The sequence below is a fragment of the Eubalaena glacialis genome, chromosome 12 (assembly GCF_028564815.1).
Source record: "Eubalaena glacialis isolate mEubGla1 chromosome 12, mEubGla1.1.hap2.+ XY, whole genome shotgun sequence".
Taxonomy (NCBI): domain Eukaryota; kingdom Metazoa; phylum Chordata; class Mammalia; order Artiodactyla; family Balaenidae; genus Eubalaena; species Eubalaena glacialis.
The window spans coordinates 58,618,416-58,641,266 of NC_083727.1; the positions used below are offsets into that span (position 1 = coordinate 58,618,416).

Sequence of the window (22,851 nt, forward strand, 5' to 3'; positions counted from 1 at the left end):
AAAACTCTTTACTATTTGGATTAATATTCTTAAGAGAGATTTATCTATTGTATTCTGTTTTCTGCTGCTTTATCAGGTTTTAATATCAGTGCTATTATACTGCCTCTGTAAGATTAATTTTTAGACTTCTATTTCTGTGCTCTAGGGCCTCTTAGTAACATTAGAATTAATTTGTCTTTAAAAAGTATGAAAACCTAGATGTTAGATAGCCTTTACATTTTCTTCCATTGCTTTTATTATAATTTTCTATCACTTTTAATATAAATGTTAGTAACATTTTCCTAGAAAATCATCTGTTCCAAACATTTTTAATAATGGAATGTATTGAAGTTTTCAGAATACTCTTCTGATTCTTTAAAATTGTGATGTATTTCTGAACACTTCTTTTTCACATTACTAATTTTGTGTCTTTGTGCTTGTGCTGTTGTGCTTGTTTTCCACTGTGATCTCCCTTTACTTAAAGGCTAGACAGTAAATATTTTAAGCCTGCGAACATATGGTGTCTGTCACACTCCTCAACTCCCCTATTGTAGCTCAAAATCAGCCATAGACAATATGTAAACAAACTGATATGGCTGTGTTTCAATAAAACTTTATTTACAAAACAGGCGGTTGGCACATAATTTGCCAACTCCTGCTGCCCAGTAATAGACATTGTCTATTTTTATTTTTTTCTTTTAAAATTAGAGTTTTTATGTTTACTTATCAATTTCACATATTAAAAATCAGATTCTATTTTAACTTTATTAGGGCATTTCTCCGTTTTTCCTTGGCTTTGTTATATTTTTTATTTTTATAGATTTCTGAATTAGATGCTTGATTTACTTATTTATTATATTCTTATTTAGTTATATAAGTATTTCAGGTATGATGTTTTCTGAGAGCACAACTTTACTCCATCCTATAAGTTAGGGATGGGGAACAGATCAGGGGGTGCCAAGAGTTGTAAGTGGGGAGGGTTTAACTATAAAGGAATAACAAGAGAATTTAAGGAGGGTAAAGGAACTGTTTTGTATCCTGATTATTATGGTGGTTACACAATTCGAACATATGCCAAAATTCGTAGGACTGTACACCAAAGTGGAAAGAGAATTTTACTATATGATAATTTTTTAAATAAGATTTTAAAACGTACTCATTCCTGGGCCTCCTCCCCAGGATTTCTTGTTTATTTGTCCTGTGAACTAGGCTAGATCACAAATGGCAGATTCAGATTCAAAGACAGTTGAGAATGAACAACCCAGTCTTATTTTAAGATTGTTGTCACTTCATGTCTCTAATGAATCAATAAAAAAGCAATGCACAGAATATGAGCAGGAATAGAGACAAAGGCGAAGTGACCCCTGGTACTTCTTGGTTGCTTACAGAGAACAAGCTGGTTGAACCCACCTGGTCAGAGTTGGAGGTGATGTGTCAGCACCCCATGATCTACCTGCTACCTTATAAGAATATTTTTCACCGCAGTTACATATTTCCTGCGTTCAGCTTCTTACTGTGTCATTGGTGTCACAAGCCAAGTCTTACCTCAACTGGATGTTGACTGAGAATCTGCATTTATAACAAGCACATCAGGATATTCCAGTGCCAGGGGTCCACGGACAGCAGATTCACCCAAAACAAAGAGCCATCCAGCAGTATGATTTTTTTGTGACTGTCTCCAAGCAGTATTTTTTAGTTTCCTCTGTTAGCTCTGAATGTTCACTCATGAATATTAGCGAAGAAATGAAGTAGGTGAAGTGTTTTTCCTTCTTCTACCTTGATCCCACGAGGGAGCTCTGTTATATACTAGCAAATACTCCATAACGTGGAGCCCGTATTTGTGAGACTGACAATAACACACGTCTGAAAAGATGGAAGTTAAGGCAATATGATCCAAATGTAGTTAATAATAAAGTGTATTTATACAATTATTTCGAAGAGGCTGACCACACGGCACAAAAATGAAATAATACCCTCCCCTTGAAACTTAATGAAGATAATGTTTTTGTGTATATGTGTATTTTGCTTGGGACTCAACAAGGCTCAAAATTCTAAGTTGTTATTTACTTGGCTGGCCACTAGATGGTGGGGTTTGTTAATGTTTTCCCTTCCAGTTTATATCTGTAGCAGATTTCATGGAGTGCAGTTTTCTTAGATCATTTTCTTAGTAATTATTATTAATTTAGAAGTTTAAAATTTTGAGTGACCTTAGAGATAATCAGTGTGACTGTACTAGAACCCCATTCCCTGCCAGTGTAGTGCCCCTTACATGAAAACTATGGAAAACGCTGTTTCAAAAGAAGCTATCAAGATGTTGATCATGAAATTTTCAGAGCAGTAGCAAATAAGCACAGGATGTGATGCCCAAACAGAAGCTTTGACTATATGAACACTTTTGTTAATCCGTAGTCTTTAATTTTGCAGAAAAAATTTCCCCGTTGTACAGTGAGTCGTCAGTGAATTTTGTAAGATCTGCTGTGGCACTTATACAGATTGCAGATAAGTGGACCATATCCCACATCTGAGGTCAGACCAAGCCAAAGAACAGACCTCAGAAGCGAAGTTAGAGTATTCAGGGCAGATGTAAAGTTGAGGAGCTAAGACAGGTGGCCGGTGCCCTCCTGTCAGAGATCAGCAGGAACACAGGTGTCGGGGAAGCACAGTTGGGTTTATTGGCTCATTACTATGAGAAGGAGCGCATGTCCCGCGGAACCAGGGGCATCTCAGTAAGGGGGAAAGGCTCCCAAGGCAGTGGGTCTGGAACAGAAAGTGTAAAGACCCTGAGACAGGTGTGGATTTGTCAAAAAAAAAAAAAAGTTGGGGGGCACTTAGAGAAAAAGCCAGCTCTTGTGTCTGGCCTGAGTAAGTAAGTGAGGTTCAGGAATGGGAATAATTTCTGTAGGGCTTGCATCCTAAGGACTCTGGCCTTTACTCTGAATGAGTTGAAAGCCACTGAGATTTATGCTTATTTTTAATAGAGTTTTTTTGGAAGGATAGGAAACAGGTAATACTGATTGATTGCAAGAAGAGGACACCTGAGTGAAAGAGACACTTGCTTTTAACTTCTTTCCTTTTGGGTTTTGTGCCATGTTCAGGGTTACCTATTTTTTAAGATAGAGAAAATATAATTTTTAATGATTTTGTATAAAGCATTATATACTAAGACTTAGTAAGACCTTAAGATGCTTAAAAATAATTCTGTGCTCTTTGATAAACTCATTCAAGAGACGATAAATAACAATTGCTTTTAAATGCTAAATAACACTTTTTTGTTTTGTTGATATCTACTCTAGGTGCAAAAGTCAAGAAATAAACAAGTACGAGAATTATTTCCAGATGGTTTTAGTATTCATCATGCAGGAATGCTTCGGCAGGACAGAAATTTGGTTGAAAGCTTGTTTTTTAATGGGCATATCAAAGTCCTAGTCTGTACAGCTACATTAGCCTGGGGTGTCAATCTTCCTGCTCATGCTGTTATTATTAAGGTGAGAGCTTACCTTCCTTTGCGCATGGATTTGTGGTATCTTAAAACAAACCTGTGGATTGATTTATTTGAAAATACTGTGATTTGGCTGCTTCAGTGACTTTGAATGTTATTTATATAAGGTCAGAATTACATTCTCCAAAAGAATCTAGTTTATATTATGAAAATTTAATGCTATCACAGATGATGAAAGGATTAGTTAAAGTACACTTTTGAAATCTTGCCATATTTGCCTAATTTCAGTATTCAGCTCATCAGGATTATATTTGTGTGTGTTTATGTAAATTTTTATTAACTTTTCCTCATCTAGGGAACACAAATATATGCTGCAAAAAGAGGCTCCTTTGTTGACCTTGGAATTTTAGATGTCATGCAGATATTTGGTCGAGCTGGAAGACCACAATTTGACAAATTTGGGGAAGGAATCATCATAACAACCCATGATAAACTCAGCCATTACCTCTCTTTACTCACTCAACAAAACCCAATTGAGAGTCAGTTTCTGGAAAGCCTTGCAGATAACCTAAATGCAGAGGTAAGATCTAATGAGTTAAAGGTTGGAATAGAATCACCAGCTTCAAGAATGACCAAGAAAAATAAAGTTTGAGTTGATTACTATTTCATGATATTTAATAATACATTTTATTTCATATGCAGTCATAAGACACAAGAGGTGGAATGGCAATATTATTGATTAGTTCAGAGCAATATAGAATGCAAATGATAACTGATAAGAACTCATTGCTTAAAGACAATACGTTTAAATCATTATAAATTATAGGACAGAAATCTAACCAAAGCTATATAAACTAGGGAAACAGAAATAGCAATAACAACAACTATATTTGTACTGCACTTTTATAAAGTTTATTATGATGTATTTTATAAAGTTTTTATAAGGTTAATAATGCTCTTCTGTCTTAGATCATTTTATTAACTTTGTTATACAAAATATGATTGCTTAAATTGAGCTACAATATTATAGTTTATTTCATGTGTGATGTGTGTTTGTGTTAAGATTTTTTTTTTTTTACTCAAGATTACTTTTATTGCTTTTATTCTAGAATTTTCAACCATAACAACAATTCACAAATAGTTATAGGTTAGCTTTACATATAAAACCTTCCAGTAAATACTCTGGAGAAGAGCAAGCACATATGAGTTTAGTCCCTATACTTTAAGATCTTAAAATAAAATTATCACAATAACTTATGTTGACCATCTTTCTGCCATTGTGTAAAATAATATTTTTGTTACACCTTTCATTTTCAGGAGAAGTATGTCTTTACAGGCCAAATTTTACTGGACCCTATCAGAATTCTGAGTGACATCACATGTTAGGAATTCAGTTAGGCTCAAACATTTACATTAAAAAGCCGCAGTCAAGATAAACCTTGACATTTTAATAGACTGCTAAAAAAGAAAATTATTTCCTTTTCTTGGAGGTACAAACATAACACTTTCACTAATAAGACTCCGTAGATAAGAAATTAATGTCACCTATGAGAGAACAGTTTCACAGGTGACTTGTATAGTCACCATTATTGTGTTAAGATTTAAATAGCAGACCCTGGAAGCCTAGATAACATCTTAACTGGTAAAGAGGATGAACATTCTTAAGATTCTGTGTGTCAAAAAATCAAATGAGGCTTTGCTGTTTTCACCGCATTTTTAATTGTTGCTCTGTCATCCAATACTTTCTTACTTCTATATCCCTTCTTACCATTAAAGTTGACTCAAACAATTTTTGAAAGTAGGTGGGATATAACTATTACATAAATGAATAAGTGAAATATTTGAACTGAAATATTACAGAAATTTCACTTATATTCTACTCATGTTATTTAGAAGTCTTTTTAGAGGATGAAAAACACACGCAGTATGCAGTTTCCTCTGTTAAGGAGTATATAGTCCAAAAGGGGAGAAAAAGACACAAAAACACAGTGCAATAATGTTGGTGAGTAATAAGTTCTAAAGAAGGATTCAGTAGAAGGAGAAAATCCTTTTGGCCCCAGCTTATCAGGAAGGGCTTTGTTCATGAAGGTGGTAAATCTGGGTTCAGAAGGTTAGGTAAGGTTTAAAAGATCTAGTTGGAAGTTAGAAAAAAATCATGAAAGATGCTGGTTTCTAGTAGCATAATTACAAGAAAGTGAAAAAGATTAGGAAATGAATTATGATATTAGGAATATCTCCAAAGGAAATATATCTCAGTTTCAATCCTCATTACCTACTATGATGGCATGGTTTAAATAATTAGGTCTTGGTCATGGGTCACCAGTATCTATGATGGAATAGTCTAATGTACGAAGATAGTAATAGTAGCAGTGGACTGAGGACATGTAAACCTGCTGGGTGCTTTTTGTATATTCTCTCAGTACTGCTACTAAGGAGATATTATTGTCCTCAGAGAGATAGGTAACTGACCAAAGGTCATTCAAGTACTAACTTTTGGAGCTAGTATTCAAACGCAGGTCTTTTTAACTACAAACTTAGTCTTCTTATTATAGCCTAGATTTCTGATGTATAAAATATAGTAACTTAAAGGTGAATACATTTCTCTATATTAATCAACCTACCATATTTGCCTTCTTCTAAGACCAGGACTAAATATTTTCCAAAATGGTAGTAATAATTTCTCTGACTTACAATAAAAAGCAAGGCTGTTTTATACAATTTTTCTAGAAAAGCATATCACGAAAGACTACATATTTGTAAACTTAGAATTATTTTCCTTGATAGCTTTTTGTAAGTGGTAAATTAAACACAAAATGGTGATGTTTTTTATGCAGAAGACACAGGTGAGTAAAATACTTCTCTGGTCTTCAAGAAATTCTTTTTCGTAGGGACTATAATAAAATAAATGAAACTATTTGGTCAAGCCCTGAGAAATTAAAAATCAATTGTAGCCCATAGATTCACCTCATATTCATAAAATACTTATTAGGGTTTGTCATTTTCAGAAATGTCAACTAACTATAACGATAATTCCATTTAATGCCATAAATGGCGTTCAAATAATGAAACATATACCTTGAAATTTTTAGGTAATATGGTGAAGTATAGCCATTGCTAAAATTTATTTATCATATTTTGTCTACTAGACTAGCTCCCATTTAAAGTAAATTTTCTTCTTAAGGAAACAAACTCCCTTAAATTATAGTTGAGTGTGAAATTAAATTTGGTAATCTGTGGAAGCCAAGTGTGAAATTAGTTTATAAAATGAATGTGTGCTGTGCTCTTAAGGTAATGGATTTTTAAGTCTTTAGACTCCGAAAATCTTTGCAAGACTGTACAGCGGCGGTGATCAACATCAAGGTCACGTTAGATTAGGAATGTTGCCCATACTAATATCTTTGATAACACTAGTTTAGAAGAACTGGAGAAAGTATCATATTAAGCTATCATTTTAATGCAGACATTTTATGAGACATCTTTGCTGATTGACGCCTAATGGGGCTGACTCCCGAATGCTAATTAATGCCAAATCTCACAAGTCCCAGCCCTGTATAAAGCCTCTTAATTTTGCACTGAGAGAAACACTGAAGCATGTTTGAGGCTTATTAAAATTTATTCAGCAGACATTACTGGGTATTGTTTCACAGTTTCACCTGTGAAACTGTTCTCTCATAGGTGACATTAATTTCTTATCTATTCTGTGCCAGTCCCCTATGGTCCATACTTTAAAATGTATTAATCTTTCTATAATCTTACGTACATTCTTTATTCAGAGTTCCTCCCATCTCCGCAGGGCATAGTACAAACACTTGGTCCTTGGATTTAAGGCCTCAGCAGTCTGACACCTTCCCAGTTCTGGCTCTGGTTACTTTCCAGCACAGGTCTTCTGCTCTAGACAGTCCCTTACTCTACTCATGTCACCTATAAAGTGCCAATCTTCCCATGTATAAAATAGGAATAATGTCACTAGATAGTTGTGAAAATTTAACAAACACCTGTGCCAAGTTGTTATTCGGTACAGAATTGTAGCAGTTACATTATCTCATAGTCCCTTATCCTCAGCCCCAATCATACTTACTACCCGCACTCAAATTTTAGTGGAATGAGTAAATGAATGGTGGCATAAATGGTGTTTTCATACATGTACTAAAGGGGTTTGTGTATACATTATGTATTTATATACATATGATTATTATATTTGCTTTTTTAGTTTTATATGATTTCAACTAACTTTTTAAAAAACACATGCAAATAAACAATTAAGATAACCTTAATGACTAAAGTTTAAATAGGTAAATTAGATACAAAGTGATACTTTGAGCCTTACTTCTAAATTACCAGATTTGGGGTAGTTTTTTTTTCCCCCTCTTTTACTTAGAGCATAAAGCTGTATTACACTATATACTAATGGCACTTTTACAAGTTTCACATGTTAGGTGTTTTTATTTCAAAGCATTTTTGAATATGTATTATGTCCTAGGCACTGTGGATAATGGTTTCATAGATGTCATCTTAATTAGTTACATGTATCTCACCTGTAAGACTACAGACTTCTTGAGACCAGGAACCATGCTCTATTTATTGCCATATCCATTGTACTTTATACTTTACATAGTGCAGTCTTGTTACTGACTTCCTATATGATTATTGAGATGAAGGAATAAATTTCAGAGAGATACTGTGAAAAATACTTGTTTTATAAAAGGCTCCTGTACTAAGTAGCTACTAGACCACAAATATTTGCAAGTAAATTTTTGTTTTTGTCACTAGGTGGCATTCAAAGATTAATCTCACAATATAATGTACCATTATAAATTTACGTTCATTTTTCTGAGTAGTCTTTTCCTTCTTGGTGAACATTTGGGAGACTTGCATTACTTGATCCAGTTTTTGGTGCCTACTTCATCTTTTCCTTTATTCTTCTCACTACCTAGCAATAGGTAATTATTTATTATTGTTGATTTACTGAGTCTGATTTTGAAAGTATAAAAATAGCAAGCTTATTTTATCCTTTATAAAATTTTCTACTCTTAGGAGTTGTGTGATGTTATTTTAAAATATCTATAAGTCATAAGGGGATTAACACAATTTGGCTGTCAAATAATAGAATCACAAATGGAGGACGCTGTCGGATTTTTAGCCGTATCATCAAACTAGTTTCCTTTGCCTAAGAAGACTAGAAAATGTTTAACTGTGTTACTTGCAAATATTTAGGAAGTGCTGTAGAACTAACTCCTTAGTTAAATTTTAGTTCTTGTTACTCTTTATTTTGTGGAAACTCTTACAGTTCACATTTTAGGAAGTGTATGTTTACTTATGTTGTGGGTGGTTTAATCATTTGTAAATACATTAATGTATTTACTTATATTGTGGTTTATGAAGATATAATTGACATATGACATTGTAAGTTTAAGTTGTACAATGCAATAATTTGACACACATATGTATTTGTGAAATGTTTACCACAGTAAAGTTAGTAAACACATCCTTCACCTCACATAATAACCCTTTTGTTTTGTTGTTATGATGAGAGCACTAAAGCTCTACTCTTATGTCAACTTTCAAGTACACAGTACAGTATGATTAACTGCGGTCACCATGCTGTACATCAGATCCCCAAAACTTACTCATCTTATGCCTAAAAGTTTGTACCCTTTAACCAACATCTCCTCATGTCCCCTACCCCTCAACTCCTGGCTACCTCCATTCTGTTCTTTGTTTCTTTGAGTTTGATGTTTTTAGATTATTTGTATAAGGGAGATCATACAGTATTTGTCTTTCTCTGTCTGATGTATTTCAAGATAGTGTAATTTTTAAAATAGATAGAATCTGCCTTACCATTTATTTACTTTTGGCCTTTTTTTTTTAAGGATAAATAGTATGGTGTAATATTGCTATATGTCATCTTCAACTAACTAAAGATATCTAAGCATTCGCATACCTATTTTACAAAATTAGTTATACAGAATTTAAATTATAACATGGGAATAAAGCAAACATTAAGGTTTATAGTTTCTTTACTATTTAGTACTAAAATAAGAGGATTCGTTTTTCCTTCTTTTCTCCTAAAATTTGGTTATTTACGTAGGGATCATCACTTCTCCTTTGATTAAAGTATTAAGAGGTTAAAAAAAAATTTTTCAGTTACAGATTCAGGAAAAATTATTCAACTGTGAAGTTTCACAACTTGGATAAATTTGTTAATTAAAATGAACACTCTAAGTATAAAAGCACAATGACTACATATAGATCCAGTGGCTAAAGAAATGTATTTTTAAGAAAACTTTTCACTGCAATTGTGGCTTAAGGTCATTTTCTAACAATTCCCTTTATTACACAGATTTTATATGTTATTGTTGTGTTTTAAAATTATTAACCTTTGGTTTCATTAAATTAACATGTTATAAAGCTACATTAAAATGCTATGTTAAAAATTATATTTTCTTTCAGAATATAATCTAAAGGATTACCCAGTGTTTATTATAATTCAAAAGTACAAATATCTGTTTTTTCCATAGGTTGTTTTAAGTTTACCAATAAAAAATTAAAACCACTCCCTGTTCTTGTATGATCTTTTTAAAGTGTATATATTATTAATATGTATAAATCCCAATAAAATATGATTTTGTTTTATGCAAAAGTTACTGCATTTACCATTGTATTTATATTATATATTTATACTAGCTATGCTGCAAATGGGTATCTTTAGAGGAAAAAAATACTAATGTGTTGCCCTTTGTGATTTTGGTAATGACAGTATACAAAATCACAACAAAGAGGGATAGAATCAGCAATATTATGTTGTTTTGATTGTGGTGCAGTCACATTTAAAACTGTCAGTAATGTTGTCACATAAAATGAAACCAAAATTTAAAAGAAGCAAAAAGAAGAAGAAAAATTAATGAATACCAAAATGTTTATAATACTATATGGAATTAAATTCAAATGGGAAAGCTAATCAAATGCCATAATAATAAGTAAAATTTTGGAAGATAGCATTTCTAATGTACTGTTCTCAATTAAATGAGGCAGGACTGATTTTTAATTAATTGGAGAAACATCATGTCCAATAATGGTGCTTACCGTCTTTTAAATACAGCATAATGATGTATTTTAAAAACTTAACTTTCAACAAAATGGTCTTTGATGTAATGTTTATATTCAACTTTAATGCATTAGTTTAACTTTTGTTATATTTTTGATTTGCAGATTGCTCTGGGAACAGTTACTAATGTGGAAGAAGCAGTGAAGTGGATAAGTTACACTTATCTTTATGTACGGATGAGAGCAAATCCATTAGTGTATGGCATCAGTCACAAGGCTTATCAGGTAGAAAACTCATTTACTAAAAAAAAAGTCAGACCTCCTTTTTAGTTCTGTAATCCTTTCATGATATGAGGATAAATATTTGCTACTTGTGTTCATCTGAAAAGATTTAGGTACCTGGAAGAAAAACAAAGAGCTTTAATCTTTTTTAGAAAATACTAAGGAAAATTAAATTTGTCCCTGGTAATTATTTCACTTTCTTTATATATCTTTTCCACTGATCTTTATGTTATTATCAATTTACTGCTCAGATAACTTTCCATTTGATATTAGTATTTTGCTATGTTTTTTTAACTATATTTTTTAAATTTAGTTTTTAGAATAAACCAGACATGAGGAAACTTACAAACCACTTTTAATGATAGGCTTATGTTATATACAGTATATTCTTCTTATCAAGTCCTTCTAGGCCTTTGTTCCTAAATTAAAAGATAGCATTAATGAGTTACTATCTTAACAGTTTGGAGGCTGGATCAGTTCTGCTGTGCACATAGACTGAGAATCAGATGCATGTGGTCACAGCTCTTCCTATAAACTTCACAGTTGTGTGGTCCACATAGCTTACAGATTCTGTGAGATCTTGTCTTTTCTTTAGAACTCTGCTTTATACCCTGTAAATGCTTCCTAATTACAGATAAAATCCAGTTGTTGTCTAATGAAAGTACGATTTCACCACCATCATATCCATATTCATTAGTGTTAAATCAAAATTAGCAAAGAAGTTGAATTTAACTCGGAACTATAGTTTTCCTCTATTTACTAATAATGATAATTTTGTGTGTGTGTGTATGTGTGTGTTCCATTTTGTATCAAAGCAGTTGCCTATCTTTTTTTTATCTTTCCTTTTCATATACAGTAACTTTGACCACGGGAAAATTGAAACTTAAGATTTAGGAGGGAAAAAAAAAGAAGAAAAATAGCAGCAGCAACTAGTTATGAAGCTGTTATCTGAAATCATTTGATTTTTATACTTAGGTTTACTGTAGATGGGGGATTCAACTACCTTTATTCTTCTTCTCAGTTGAAATCTGTGCTAATCTTCAAATGGATATCTTTTACAACCAGATCGCTCTCAGTTATAAAATGTAGGTGTATTGTAACCTGTACCTTTATAAATTTTAAAGAATAAGGCACTAGCTATTCTTATTACAAATGTGGGCTTTGTGAAAAGAGTCAATGGTACTATGAAAATATTCTAAAGGGGTAAAGGAAGACCAAACACAACATGTATTTTTTCATGGGCTAAGGCATCTCAAATCTTGGGACAAGATAAACACATCAATTGATTTTTGTTTACGTACCAGGTTAATATCAGAACTCTTTTTTGTATAATTTTCTAGTATAAAAAGTGGGTTTTTTTCCTTTCTGAGATACAAAATTTTACAACCTTCACAGTTCAGAGAATCTTACCTTTTTATTTTTTTGACCTAAGTGTTTTTATTTTATTACTCAGTAAGAATGTGTAGCCACAAAACTCATGTGAACTAACACAGATCATGTAGTTTAATTCTTTTTAATGGTTTAGTAATATGTGATTAATAAAATGCTGTCATAAGGTGAGCCTGAAATACACAGTATGTTACCTACAGAAAATATGTAAGACTTTTTGTATTTGCTAATGTGACTGGATTCCAGCTTACTTCCCTACAGTTGATTTTCCTTTGCCTCATTATGATTTGTTCATTTATTTTAGCTATATTTGATACATGAATAAGCTGCCATAAAAATCTAAGTTAGAACAAGTGGTAGGAGTATTAACTCATTAATTGATTTCTAAAGTATTTTATACTTCCCCCTCCCCCCTTTAAAGGTCATACTTCACTTTATAGCTTGTGACCAGACCACTATCTTAAGGACTTGGTGTGTGTGAATGTATGTGTGTATATATACATGTATTTATACACACACACACATCATAGTGACAGGAATGTTTGTTAATATCTTGTGTTAAATGTCCTTTCTGCTTAGAAAAATACTGTAATAATTTCTAAACTATTCAGAAATTCATTGTCAAATTGATTTTACTCTTTGCTTCTATTATCATTATAGGCAGAATGGGTTTTCCCATCAACAGTTATAAAAACTGCTAGAACACTAAAACCATGCTTTTGAAAGGAAAACTTTTAATTTATTTTTGTATACCTTTATTTGAACAGAGAAGAGCATTCTCACTATCATTTCTTTAAATAGGACTGTGGTTTGATATTTTAAAATTCTTATTTATTTTAGTGTAGGAGGGAGAAAGCAGTGATTTTTTTTCATGTATCTAATTCCTAATCCTTATTAATCTTAAGGATTATAAGACTATACAGGAATTTTAGATTCTAAAATATTACTATCTGAAGATAATATACAGATTGATAATTTTAATTAATTTTAAATCTTTATTTAATGGAATAAAGTATTTTCTAATTATGTCCTAGCTTTTAAAAAATGCATTCTTTTAAAATTATAATAAAAAATTTATACTAACTAAAGCATCAACAGAAAAATTTAATTTCCATAACAGGTATGCATTTGCAAATGATGACTCTCTGAAGAATTATTCAAGTGTTTTTTTTTTCCTATAGATTGACCCAACATTAGCAAAGCATCGAGAACAGTTGGTCATTGAAGTTGGACGGAAACTAGACAAAGCTCGGATGATTCGTTTTGAGGAACGAACTGGATATTTTTCCTCAACTGATTTGGGTAGAACTGCCAGCCACTACTATATTAAATACAACACTATTGAGGTATTATACTGAGTGAAACAAACAGAATAATATGTTTGTCTTTAGATGCAAATACTTTCTAGACTTCAAAATAGAGTATTCATGCAAAATAACAAAAGCTACTAATAGAACAAAACGTACTTGACTTTTATGAATTCAACAACATACACTCAGTAAAGATAAGAAAAAAAATAGAACTATAAATATTCAGGACCCTCTTGCCATCCCGTTCAATGAGTATATCCCAAGAAGTAGACGCACCCAAGCCTAAAACCACTGAGCATATTGGTGAGACCTATGGAATGAGTGCCTGAATGATTTAAAGTGGGGGCTGATGGCTTAATGATATCCATGAATAAAAAGTTGAAAAATTAATTGCAAGTTATTGAGAAACACTGACTAAAAAGAATTATAAAAACTAATGAAAATATCAGGGCACTGAGCTGTACTATTTGGATAATTGAAGAGATTTTTCAAAGGTAATTTTTACTACACAGTTGTATCCTTGCCTGTTACCTTTTAATGTAATCTTATGTAAGGTAAGGTGCCACTATAATATCTACATTTTAAAGAATACATACTTGTCTTCGTGTGTATTTCTGTACCTACGTATGTACCTTCACATGTTGATACATGGGAAAACTTAATAGTGATTACCTGTGAGGAGAGGACTTAAATTTGAAGGGAGTCGGATTAAAGTGAATTTTTACTCTTTACTCTTTTTATAGAGAGAAAGTTTGATTTTTTTTTTATGTTCATTTTTATTTTTGTTCTTAAAATTGTTTTTTAAATGAAAAAGTAATAGAAATCACTAAGGTGAAATTTCTTCAGAAATATGAACACCAAGGCCTATATGAAATCTAAGTTTTGTATTTATTTAACATGTGCTTATTATGCAGATAACATGTTTCAGAAAACATTTTCACGTGCATAATAGCTTTTCCTCATCTTGCCGCACATAAATCTTGTGTTTGTATAGCACTTTAGGTTTCTTCAAAGTCTTTTAACATATATTACTCACAACCGTGGTCTGGTAGTTCCTCAACCCAAAACATTTTCCCTCACCCTCTGTTGCTGCTATCACCTACTCATGTTCACTCATTTTGTCCATTAAGTTACCTTTCTCATTTGTCCACTTGGTAGTGTGTTGCTGCCAAACTACATCTTAAGCCTGTTTGCAGCTCTCTTTCAGGGACCGTAGCCTTTCTTCAGCTTTGTTTTTATTTTGATTTTTTTTCTTTCCAGTTTCCTGAATTTCTGTATGCCCTAACTAGCAATGTTGTGATATATTTGCCGGAATCTTAAGTTACATATTTTTAGTTATTCCTCTCTGAATTTTATGTGATATATGATCAGCTTTAAGTTGATGAATGGTGCAGATTTACATATGCCCATGCTGAAAATGAGCCAAGACAAGAATGTTATGCTGAACATTGTTTTAGATATCTGTTGTACGTTTCATTAACTGATTTTATAGATCTTTCTCCTTCTAAAGGTCTTCTCTAGCTAATTTTGTTTGGGGAATGTTTTTTAGTCTTTGATAAATTTGACAATGTTTAAAATGATGATTTTGGAACAGTATGCTACAGACATTATAACTCTGCATATTCTAGGGCTCAGATGTTCTCTTAGAATGTGTGATTTATAGTCACATTTTTAATTTAAAATATTTTACTGGACCTTCTATTTTAATCAAATATAACACTTACTTTGGTAGACCTTCAATGAACTCTTTGATGCTCACAAAACAGAAAGTGATATTTTTGCTATAGTCTCCAAAGCTGAAGAATTTGATCAAATCAAGGTAAGATTACTTGAAGCTTGAATCAAATGCATATAACGCATATGTGTTGATTCATTTATAAAAGTTCATAATTTATTGTTATTCCTGATACAATATAAGCTGTATGACACTTCAAATTTTGAGTATCAGCAATGTTCTTCCATTTATCAACAATGTCCACTATCCTAGATTTTGGTAGTATGTCATACCTGACCTCATTCTTTGCTCTCTACTGCAAATCAAACATAATTTAAATAGGTTTTGCAGTAGTGAAACTGTCAGAGAATATAGTGTGTAGATTTTGGTTTATTTGCAATATAAGGTTCGCTGAAGAAAATATAAAGGACATGCATGATTCAAACTTAGATATGAATATTTCTGTACCCATATTATAATTTAATCTTATTAACAGTGAAAACTTTAATACTTTGAATCATAGTACTTCACAGCTTTAAGCTATGAATGCGTTATACCATATAAAAATATATGACTGTAATGAATGCGTTTGAAGATAATTCAAGTTTGCCCTAATCCATTTGGGCAGAGGTTTTACTCTGGTCAAATAAAAAATGAAATCTCATCAGTTGAAAGATGGTGAGGTCAGAAGACTTAATTTTTGTGACATATCAAATTTGTATATGTCAATGGCAATTTTAATATTGGTGATGAATAATAAAATGTAATCTTATCAGCATCAAGATAGTTTTTCATTGTATTTTATTAGCTACCTATGAAAAAATTGCTATTATTTTAGTATACAAAAGGAAACTCTTGAGTTATCACAGATGGAAACTTTTAGAAAACATGCAATGTGGTTTAATTTCAATATAAAAAATTTAAATAAATCGGCCCAAATAATCCTATAAAAACATTGATTCTTCCAGGTCAGAGAAGAGGAAATAGAGGAGTTAGATGCCTTATTAAACAACTGCTGTGAACTCTCAGCTCCTGGAGGTGTAGAGAACAGTTATGGGAAAATAAACATCCTACTACAAACTTATATCAGCCGAGGGGAGGTGGACAGTTTCTCCCTTATATCAGATTCTGCATACGTTGCACAGGTAAGAATATTACTCCCTTCCTGTTTTCTCTTCCTCGGTTACTTTTGGAGATTCAAGGAATTAATTCATGCTATACTATGAATGTATTGCATTGTGACATGCTGTCAAATTACCATTTTATCTTAGAACTGGTTCTGTTTAATTTGTACGTCTTTTATGCCATCTATGCTGTTAGATCAGGAACAGGGGTGGGATTTGGTGGTTGGCTTGGCTTTTTTTGATGTTGCTATTACTTACATTTTAGAGTTTAAAATGATCAATATCTGATTTTTTTCTGTTCTACATGATAAAGTTCACTTCTTTTACTTAGGAAGGGCAATAGTACAATAATATTTCAAGTGAAAAGAAAAGATTGTGGAACCTTTGTAGCATTCCCCAGATGTTAGAAATATAAACAATTGTTTTTAACCATTAAACAAGGCTTAATAAATATACCCCATACCATATATTAAGTATGATATATCTTTTATAGAAAAGGTAATCTTTCTTTCCTACTGTCGATACTTAACAAATTGAGTACTGAAGGAAAATTAATCCATAAATTACAGCTCATTAAATGTTTAAGTTTTTAAAATTACCGTAGTATAAAATGTTGTAATATTTATGTTTTTAATATTCAAGCCCTCATATGATATAAAGTAGATTTTGTTTGCAGTATTTACCTTTCAAATGAGAGGTTTCCCTTCTAGGCATACTTTTTTAAAAGATATTTTTTATTTCTCAAGAATACTTTTTAAATTATTTTTATTGAGTAATGCCTCCTCTAGGTTAAGGAGAAATATAAGGTTAATCTTATTTTAAATATAGAAAATATTCCACTATGTATTTTGTGTTTGTAATTTTGCTCAAAGACTTAATATAGAAAGAGTATGTTTGTGTTAAATGAATTATTATTAACAGCTATGAATACCCCAGAGTGCTTTGAAATAACTGTAAACATGAAATATTTACAAACATAAACCAAGATATATTGGTAAACAGTTTGAATGAATGCAGTAATTTAATCAAAGTAACCAAGAGACCAGGTGATGATTTCATATATTATATAAAGTAAATGTGGATGTGGTGAAAACATATTCTTTTTATTTTTCATTTTGGAACACATATGTTTCTGCCATAGAAAAATACATATAGTCTCAAAAACCTAAAGCCTCTATACGGAACCATTGTTTTTTAAAGTCTTTTGTTTTATCTGTTTTTCTGAAAAATAATATAATATTGTCATTTTATTTTATCTAATGATTTTATATTGTAATAGTTAATGATTTAACTGAAAAGTAAAGCTTTACTGGGTTCTGGATGAATAATCTGGCCATATTTCTGCTTGATTCAAGATTATGAAGATATCATCAGAGACTGATTTACGAATTGCTTTACAATATAAAACTTACGGTTTCTTCATGATTGGTACCCAGAAAGTCAGTCTCAAAAGATTGAGGATATATCTCTAAGAATCCCTTTTAAAAAAAAAAAACAAACTATTATGGGTTTATCATTCTTGAATATGTTAGATAAATTATTGTTGATTTTTTGGGGTTTTTGGGGGGGTTTTTTGGTTTTGTTTTGTTTTTGTGTGTATTTTTTTTTTTTAGTTTAAGCCATCAGTAGTTCCACAAGCACTCTCTCAGCTCTGTAAAATTGGTACTTCCTTGTATATTTCTGAAACTTTATTCTCTCAGCCCTTAAGATAAATCCTTAGCTCAGATATTCTATGATTTTATAAAGGGGCCTATATTTATCTTCTACATGTTAGAGATTTTGATCATTATTCCCATGCAATTTATATCATTTCAGATTAAAATGTCCTGTTGGTATCTTCTCACATGGGATTTCTCTTTCCATTTCTTTTAGCTTTTAGGGAACAACTATAGGTTCTGAAATATAAAAACATACTTTCAAACACAGTTGAGAAAATTAGCCTGGCAATTTTTTTAGAAGAGCAACTGAGCATGCTGTAGGAAGACCTATTTGATAGCTATAAAAATCAAAATATTCATTTTACTTATCATTTTCTGGGCCTAATAAGAGATAGCCTGTCAATTTTTAATGGGTGTTACAGCTATCCTCATACTTCTAAATACCATTTGTTCTTAAATTTCTAATACTGAAACAAAGTAGTTGAATTTATCAAAAGATGAATAACACTTTTTATATAAAATATAAAACCAAAATTCTTAATTCTTATGATCATTTTTCACCTCATAATTTCAAGCCAGATCATCTGTTTGCTATTTAAAATCTTACTCTTTTCCATCTCTTTTTATGATTTTGATCAGATTTAACATTCTTCGTTTTCAAATACAGATGTCATTAGATATTGTAAGGTGTCTCTAAGCTCATGATTTTAAAAATAATCTTCCATAAAACAGTCTGCAAAGTTAATGATAGAGGGAAGGAAGAAAAACAAACTACAGAGATGTGAATAAAGGCTTCAATCATTGTCACTTTCTGTATGTCTACTAATGCAGTTATCCTCAGATCACTGAATTTAGAATCTTGGAGTTAAGTTTGGCATTGTTTAGATCTGGCTTTCAATAGCTACTCTGACACCAACTCTCCTGGTCAAATTATTAACCTCACCAAACTTTAGTATCTTCATCTATAAAATCATAATATCAAGACCAGTCAAACGACCAGTTGTCATAAAAATTAAATGAGATAATATATGCAAAGCGGTAAGCACACTGCTTGGTTTATACAGGAGCCATTAATATGGGTTAGTTGCACTCATCAGTATTTCTTTGTTGCTCTTCTCTCACTAATTGTTCTCTCTGACTGGATCCCAAAGTCTTCCTTATTTCTCTAAATAGCTTTATAAATTTAATCATTCCACTATATACCCAAGGGCATCCTTGGCTGTCTCTTAGATTCTAAAATGGCCTCAGCACCCTCCCAAATACTTTGTATTTTTTTTTTGTCTCTTCCTACTTCATTCCTGTTTAGGGGGTGTGAGGTGGAGCTTCCTAAGGACTGGGAAATAAAGCTACTCTTGGAGAGTTAAACAGGATAACATCCACATATAAAGGATGTGATTATTCTTGTGTAGAAGTAATAAAGATAATTAGGGTTATATGAGGATAGATGTTGCCCACAATTAAAGGATGCAGCTAGACATACTTTTGAAACTGAGTCTGAATAATAACTTTATTGACAAATTTAAAATTACGTTGGACCTAACCACCAATCCCCCTTTTCATTCTTCAGAACGCAGCTAGAATTGTCCGTGCTCTTTTTGAAATTGCTCTGAGGAAACGTTGGCCTGCCATGACCTATAGGCTCCTGAATCTTAGTAAAGTCATCGACAAGAGGCTCTGGGGTTGGGCTAGCCCTTTGAGACAATTTTCAGTGTTACCACCACACATTCTAACAAGATTAGAAGAAAAAAAACTTACTGTGGATAAGCTGAAAGACATGAGGAAAGATGAAATAGGTAAGAAGGAAGCAAAAATGTTTTAATGTACTGTTTCATGCAGTTAAAATATTTCACTTGATGTAAAAAAAAAAAGTATTGTGAATTTCCACATTACTAAAGATAAACTTTTACCATTTTTATGAAATTTCTTTTACATTGATCTAAACTCAGGCAAAAGTCTCTCTAAATTTTATTAAGTTACTCAATAGAATTAGCAGTTAAAATGGAGTTTAGATTGTCACACCCTTGAGTATTTTACAGATAGAATCTTAGCTACAAATGATGAGAATTAGTCAATGAGGCTTATTCTCAATTTATTTCTTTTGTCCATTTCATTTCATCGTCTTTTGTTATGTATATCAGCAGTATTACAGCAAAAAATTATGTCAACGTTAAACCCTACATTTCTTCAGTTTCTAAATGAGCTTCGTCATTACACGTGTATAGATCTTTAAACACAGTTGGTATCGGTGTGTAAATAGCATTTGGTCTTCTATGTTTTTCACATAATATTGAAAAATTATCCCTACATACATTGCCATGTACCTTAACATTCTGTTGGACAAACATTGATTAGGTAATATTTCAGATTCTGAATAGAATAGACATTACACATGAAGGGAGTCAGGCTGAGGAGAAATAGAGGGACCTGGCAAAAGGTCCATAGATGTGGAGAGAGGCTGAGATAGTTATTTCCCTTGTATAATAAGAAGAATACTTCTCAGATGGAATGGAAAAGGGGAGGTATCAATAAAAATAGAAATTGAGAATACAAACTAGGAAGTTGAGATTACTCACCCTGGGTAACATAAATATTTTATTAAAATAAGGAAAATCACTTCAGATTTTCAAACTTTGGTGAACGTAAAACATTTTGATTTACTTGTAAATATGCTTTAAAAAAATTATATTATGAAGCACCAAGACATACAAGAAATATTGATACTATAAGATGGAATCTATTTCCGCTTAGTCGCTTGGCCTGGAGTAGGAAAATGTTTAAAGTTAGTCACATCTATTTGTGACCCTCACCCCCACCCTGGTGCCTCCATTTGTATCTGTATTTCAGAATCTGATCATTTACGAAAATATGTATAAGTGGTTAATTTTGTGCTGGACTGGCCATATTTTATATTTTTATCTTTGTTTTCTGGAAATGGGTATGGATAGGTTAGTTGTGTTTGATTAGTAAAGCATTTTCCATCATGGTTATAGAGTTCTGAAATAGGCCTTGAATAAATTAATGACTGTTTTCACAAAATACTGAATATTTCTATAATGAGTCTTAAACTGGCTAGGAGAAAAGTGGAACTGTTTATAGTAGTTTAAACACTATCAAGTCTCAGTAATTTTAAGAACCCTATTAATAGCTGAAAAAACCTTGATACTGGTTTACAGAGCTATGAATTGCTAATTCAAGTTAACTATTACAAAATATTCAAACATGCCAGGTCAAGAATGTCAGCTATTCTACATAGCAAATCATAAAACAAGCAATAAAAGCACCTTCTCTGAAATCCCATTTACAAGTCAGATTATATTGCTTTTTTTCTGTCTGGACACATTTCTTCTAAGTGACATTTTCCCTGCAGGTCACATTCTGCATCATGTGAATATTGGGCTCAAGGTCAAACAATGTGTTCATCAGATTCCTTCTGTTACAATGGAAGCGTCCATTCAGCCCATCACACGGACTGTCCTCCGAGTGACGCTCAGCGTCTGTCCTGATTTCACTTGGAATGATCAGGTAGAAATGGAAAACACCTATATCTACATTAAGGAAAAATGTCTGTACTGCAGGTTCAACTACACCTCCTTACGTCTGTCCTCAAGGCATATAGAAAAACCTTTAAAAAGAATATATATCAAAGAATCATTTAAAACATTGTATCAATAGTATTATTTACTCTCATCCTCAAGATAAGCATGTGGTATAATATATTAATAATATGTCAACCAGTGAGACCCCCTTCAGAACATTTTAGGAAACCTAAAATTTCACATTGTATAATGGTTTAGTGGATTCAGCTGCATAGGGACTTTGCTTTATTCTACCTTCTTTCATTTTTCTCTATGTGATCTTCATTTTTTCCAGCTCTTCTTACTCTGTCATTTTAACCTACTCAAAATTCAAGATTCTTCATGCTAAAAGGGCCCTTTTAAAATCCTGAGGTTTCTCAAACTATCATTCTCTTCTTTACCATTAGACTTGTAGAAAGAGTAATCTGCATTTTCCTCCTGGTCACCTGTTTCCTGCTGAGACTACTTCTTCAGTGATCACCAAAGACTGACTGATTGCCATAATAAATGGCTTTTTCTTAGTTATTTTGTTTACTTCTCTGAACATTCAGTCCTATACATTGTCCTTGAAAATGTCCTTCTTTGGCTCCCATCACTTTTCTGTTTCTGTTTTTACCCCTACTTCTGTTCTTTCTTCCAGACCTTAGCTGTTACTGTATACTCTGGATCCTCTTCTTATTCAGTCAATAATTCTTAAGGTCTGTCTTTGCACCAGTTACTGAGCAAAGAGTACAGTAGAAAAGAGATTGTACATACAGGCAAGTACGTGTCAGTCCTTTCATTCAAGAAGCCAGTGGGGGAAGACAGGTAAATCAGTAAATGTAGTATAGCAATGCTTACTTTACATGGTAATTGTAAGGTTCTAGTTAAGTGTAAGTAAATATCTTCTGCATTACCTGACATTAGTACATCTTTAAAGTGAATGCATTTTATTCTGCGATGTTACGCAACCATAGTCCTAACCCAAATCTACCGTTGGTCTTAAAGTGTCCTTAAAGTGTCCTAACCATTCATTCCTTCAGTTTCCTCATCTGTAAACATGTATAATAATAATAATTATCTTTCTCATAGAATTTCTGTGAGGACAAGATGATATAAAATTTTATTTAATATTTTAATAAATATAGAATTTTACATAAAGTATAAAATTACAAGTAGCCATAAACTCATTTCAAGTTTTTATATTTTCAAATGCATAAAAGTTTTATGTTTTTTCACCCTGTTTTCTTGTATCAAGATCCATAATAGGAATTCCCTGGCGGTCCAGTGGTTAGGGCTCCGCGCTTCCACTGTTGGGTGCCCAGGTTTAATCCCTGGTCGGGGAACTAAGATCCCAC

General features: G+C 32.2%; 1 protein-coding gene across 1 annotated transcript in view; it reads left to right on the forward strand.

Annotated features, from left to right (window-relative positions):
- ASCC3 (activating signal cointegrator 1 complex subunit 3) overlaps nucleotides 1-22,851 on the forward strand; it is a 331,824-nt gene that overhangs the window by 188,005 nt on the left and 120,968 nt on the right. Inside the window, exons 15-22 of the mRNA XM_061207037.1 lie at nucleotides 3,273-3,464; nucleotides 3,774-3,998; nucleotides 10,628-10,747; nucleotides 13,315-13,479; nucleotides 15,176-15,262; nucleotides 16,126-16,302; nucleotides 19,507-19,732; nucleotides 21,307-21,461. Coding sequence (XP_061063020.1) covers nucleotides 3,273-3,464; nucleotides 3,774-3,998; nucleotides 10,628-10,747; nucleotides 13,315-13,479; nucleotides 15,176-15,262; nucleotides 16,126-16,302; nucleotides 19,507-19,732; nucleotides 21,307-21,461 — 1,347 coding nt within the window. The remainder of the gene's footprint in view (nucleotides 1-3,272; nucleotides 3,465-3,773; nucleotides 3,999-10,627; nucleotides 10,748-13,314; nucleotides 13,480-15,175; nucleotides 15,263-16,125; nucleotides 16,303-19,506; nucleotides 19,733-21,306; nucleotides 21,462-22,851) is intronic.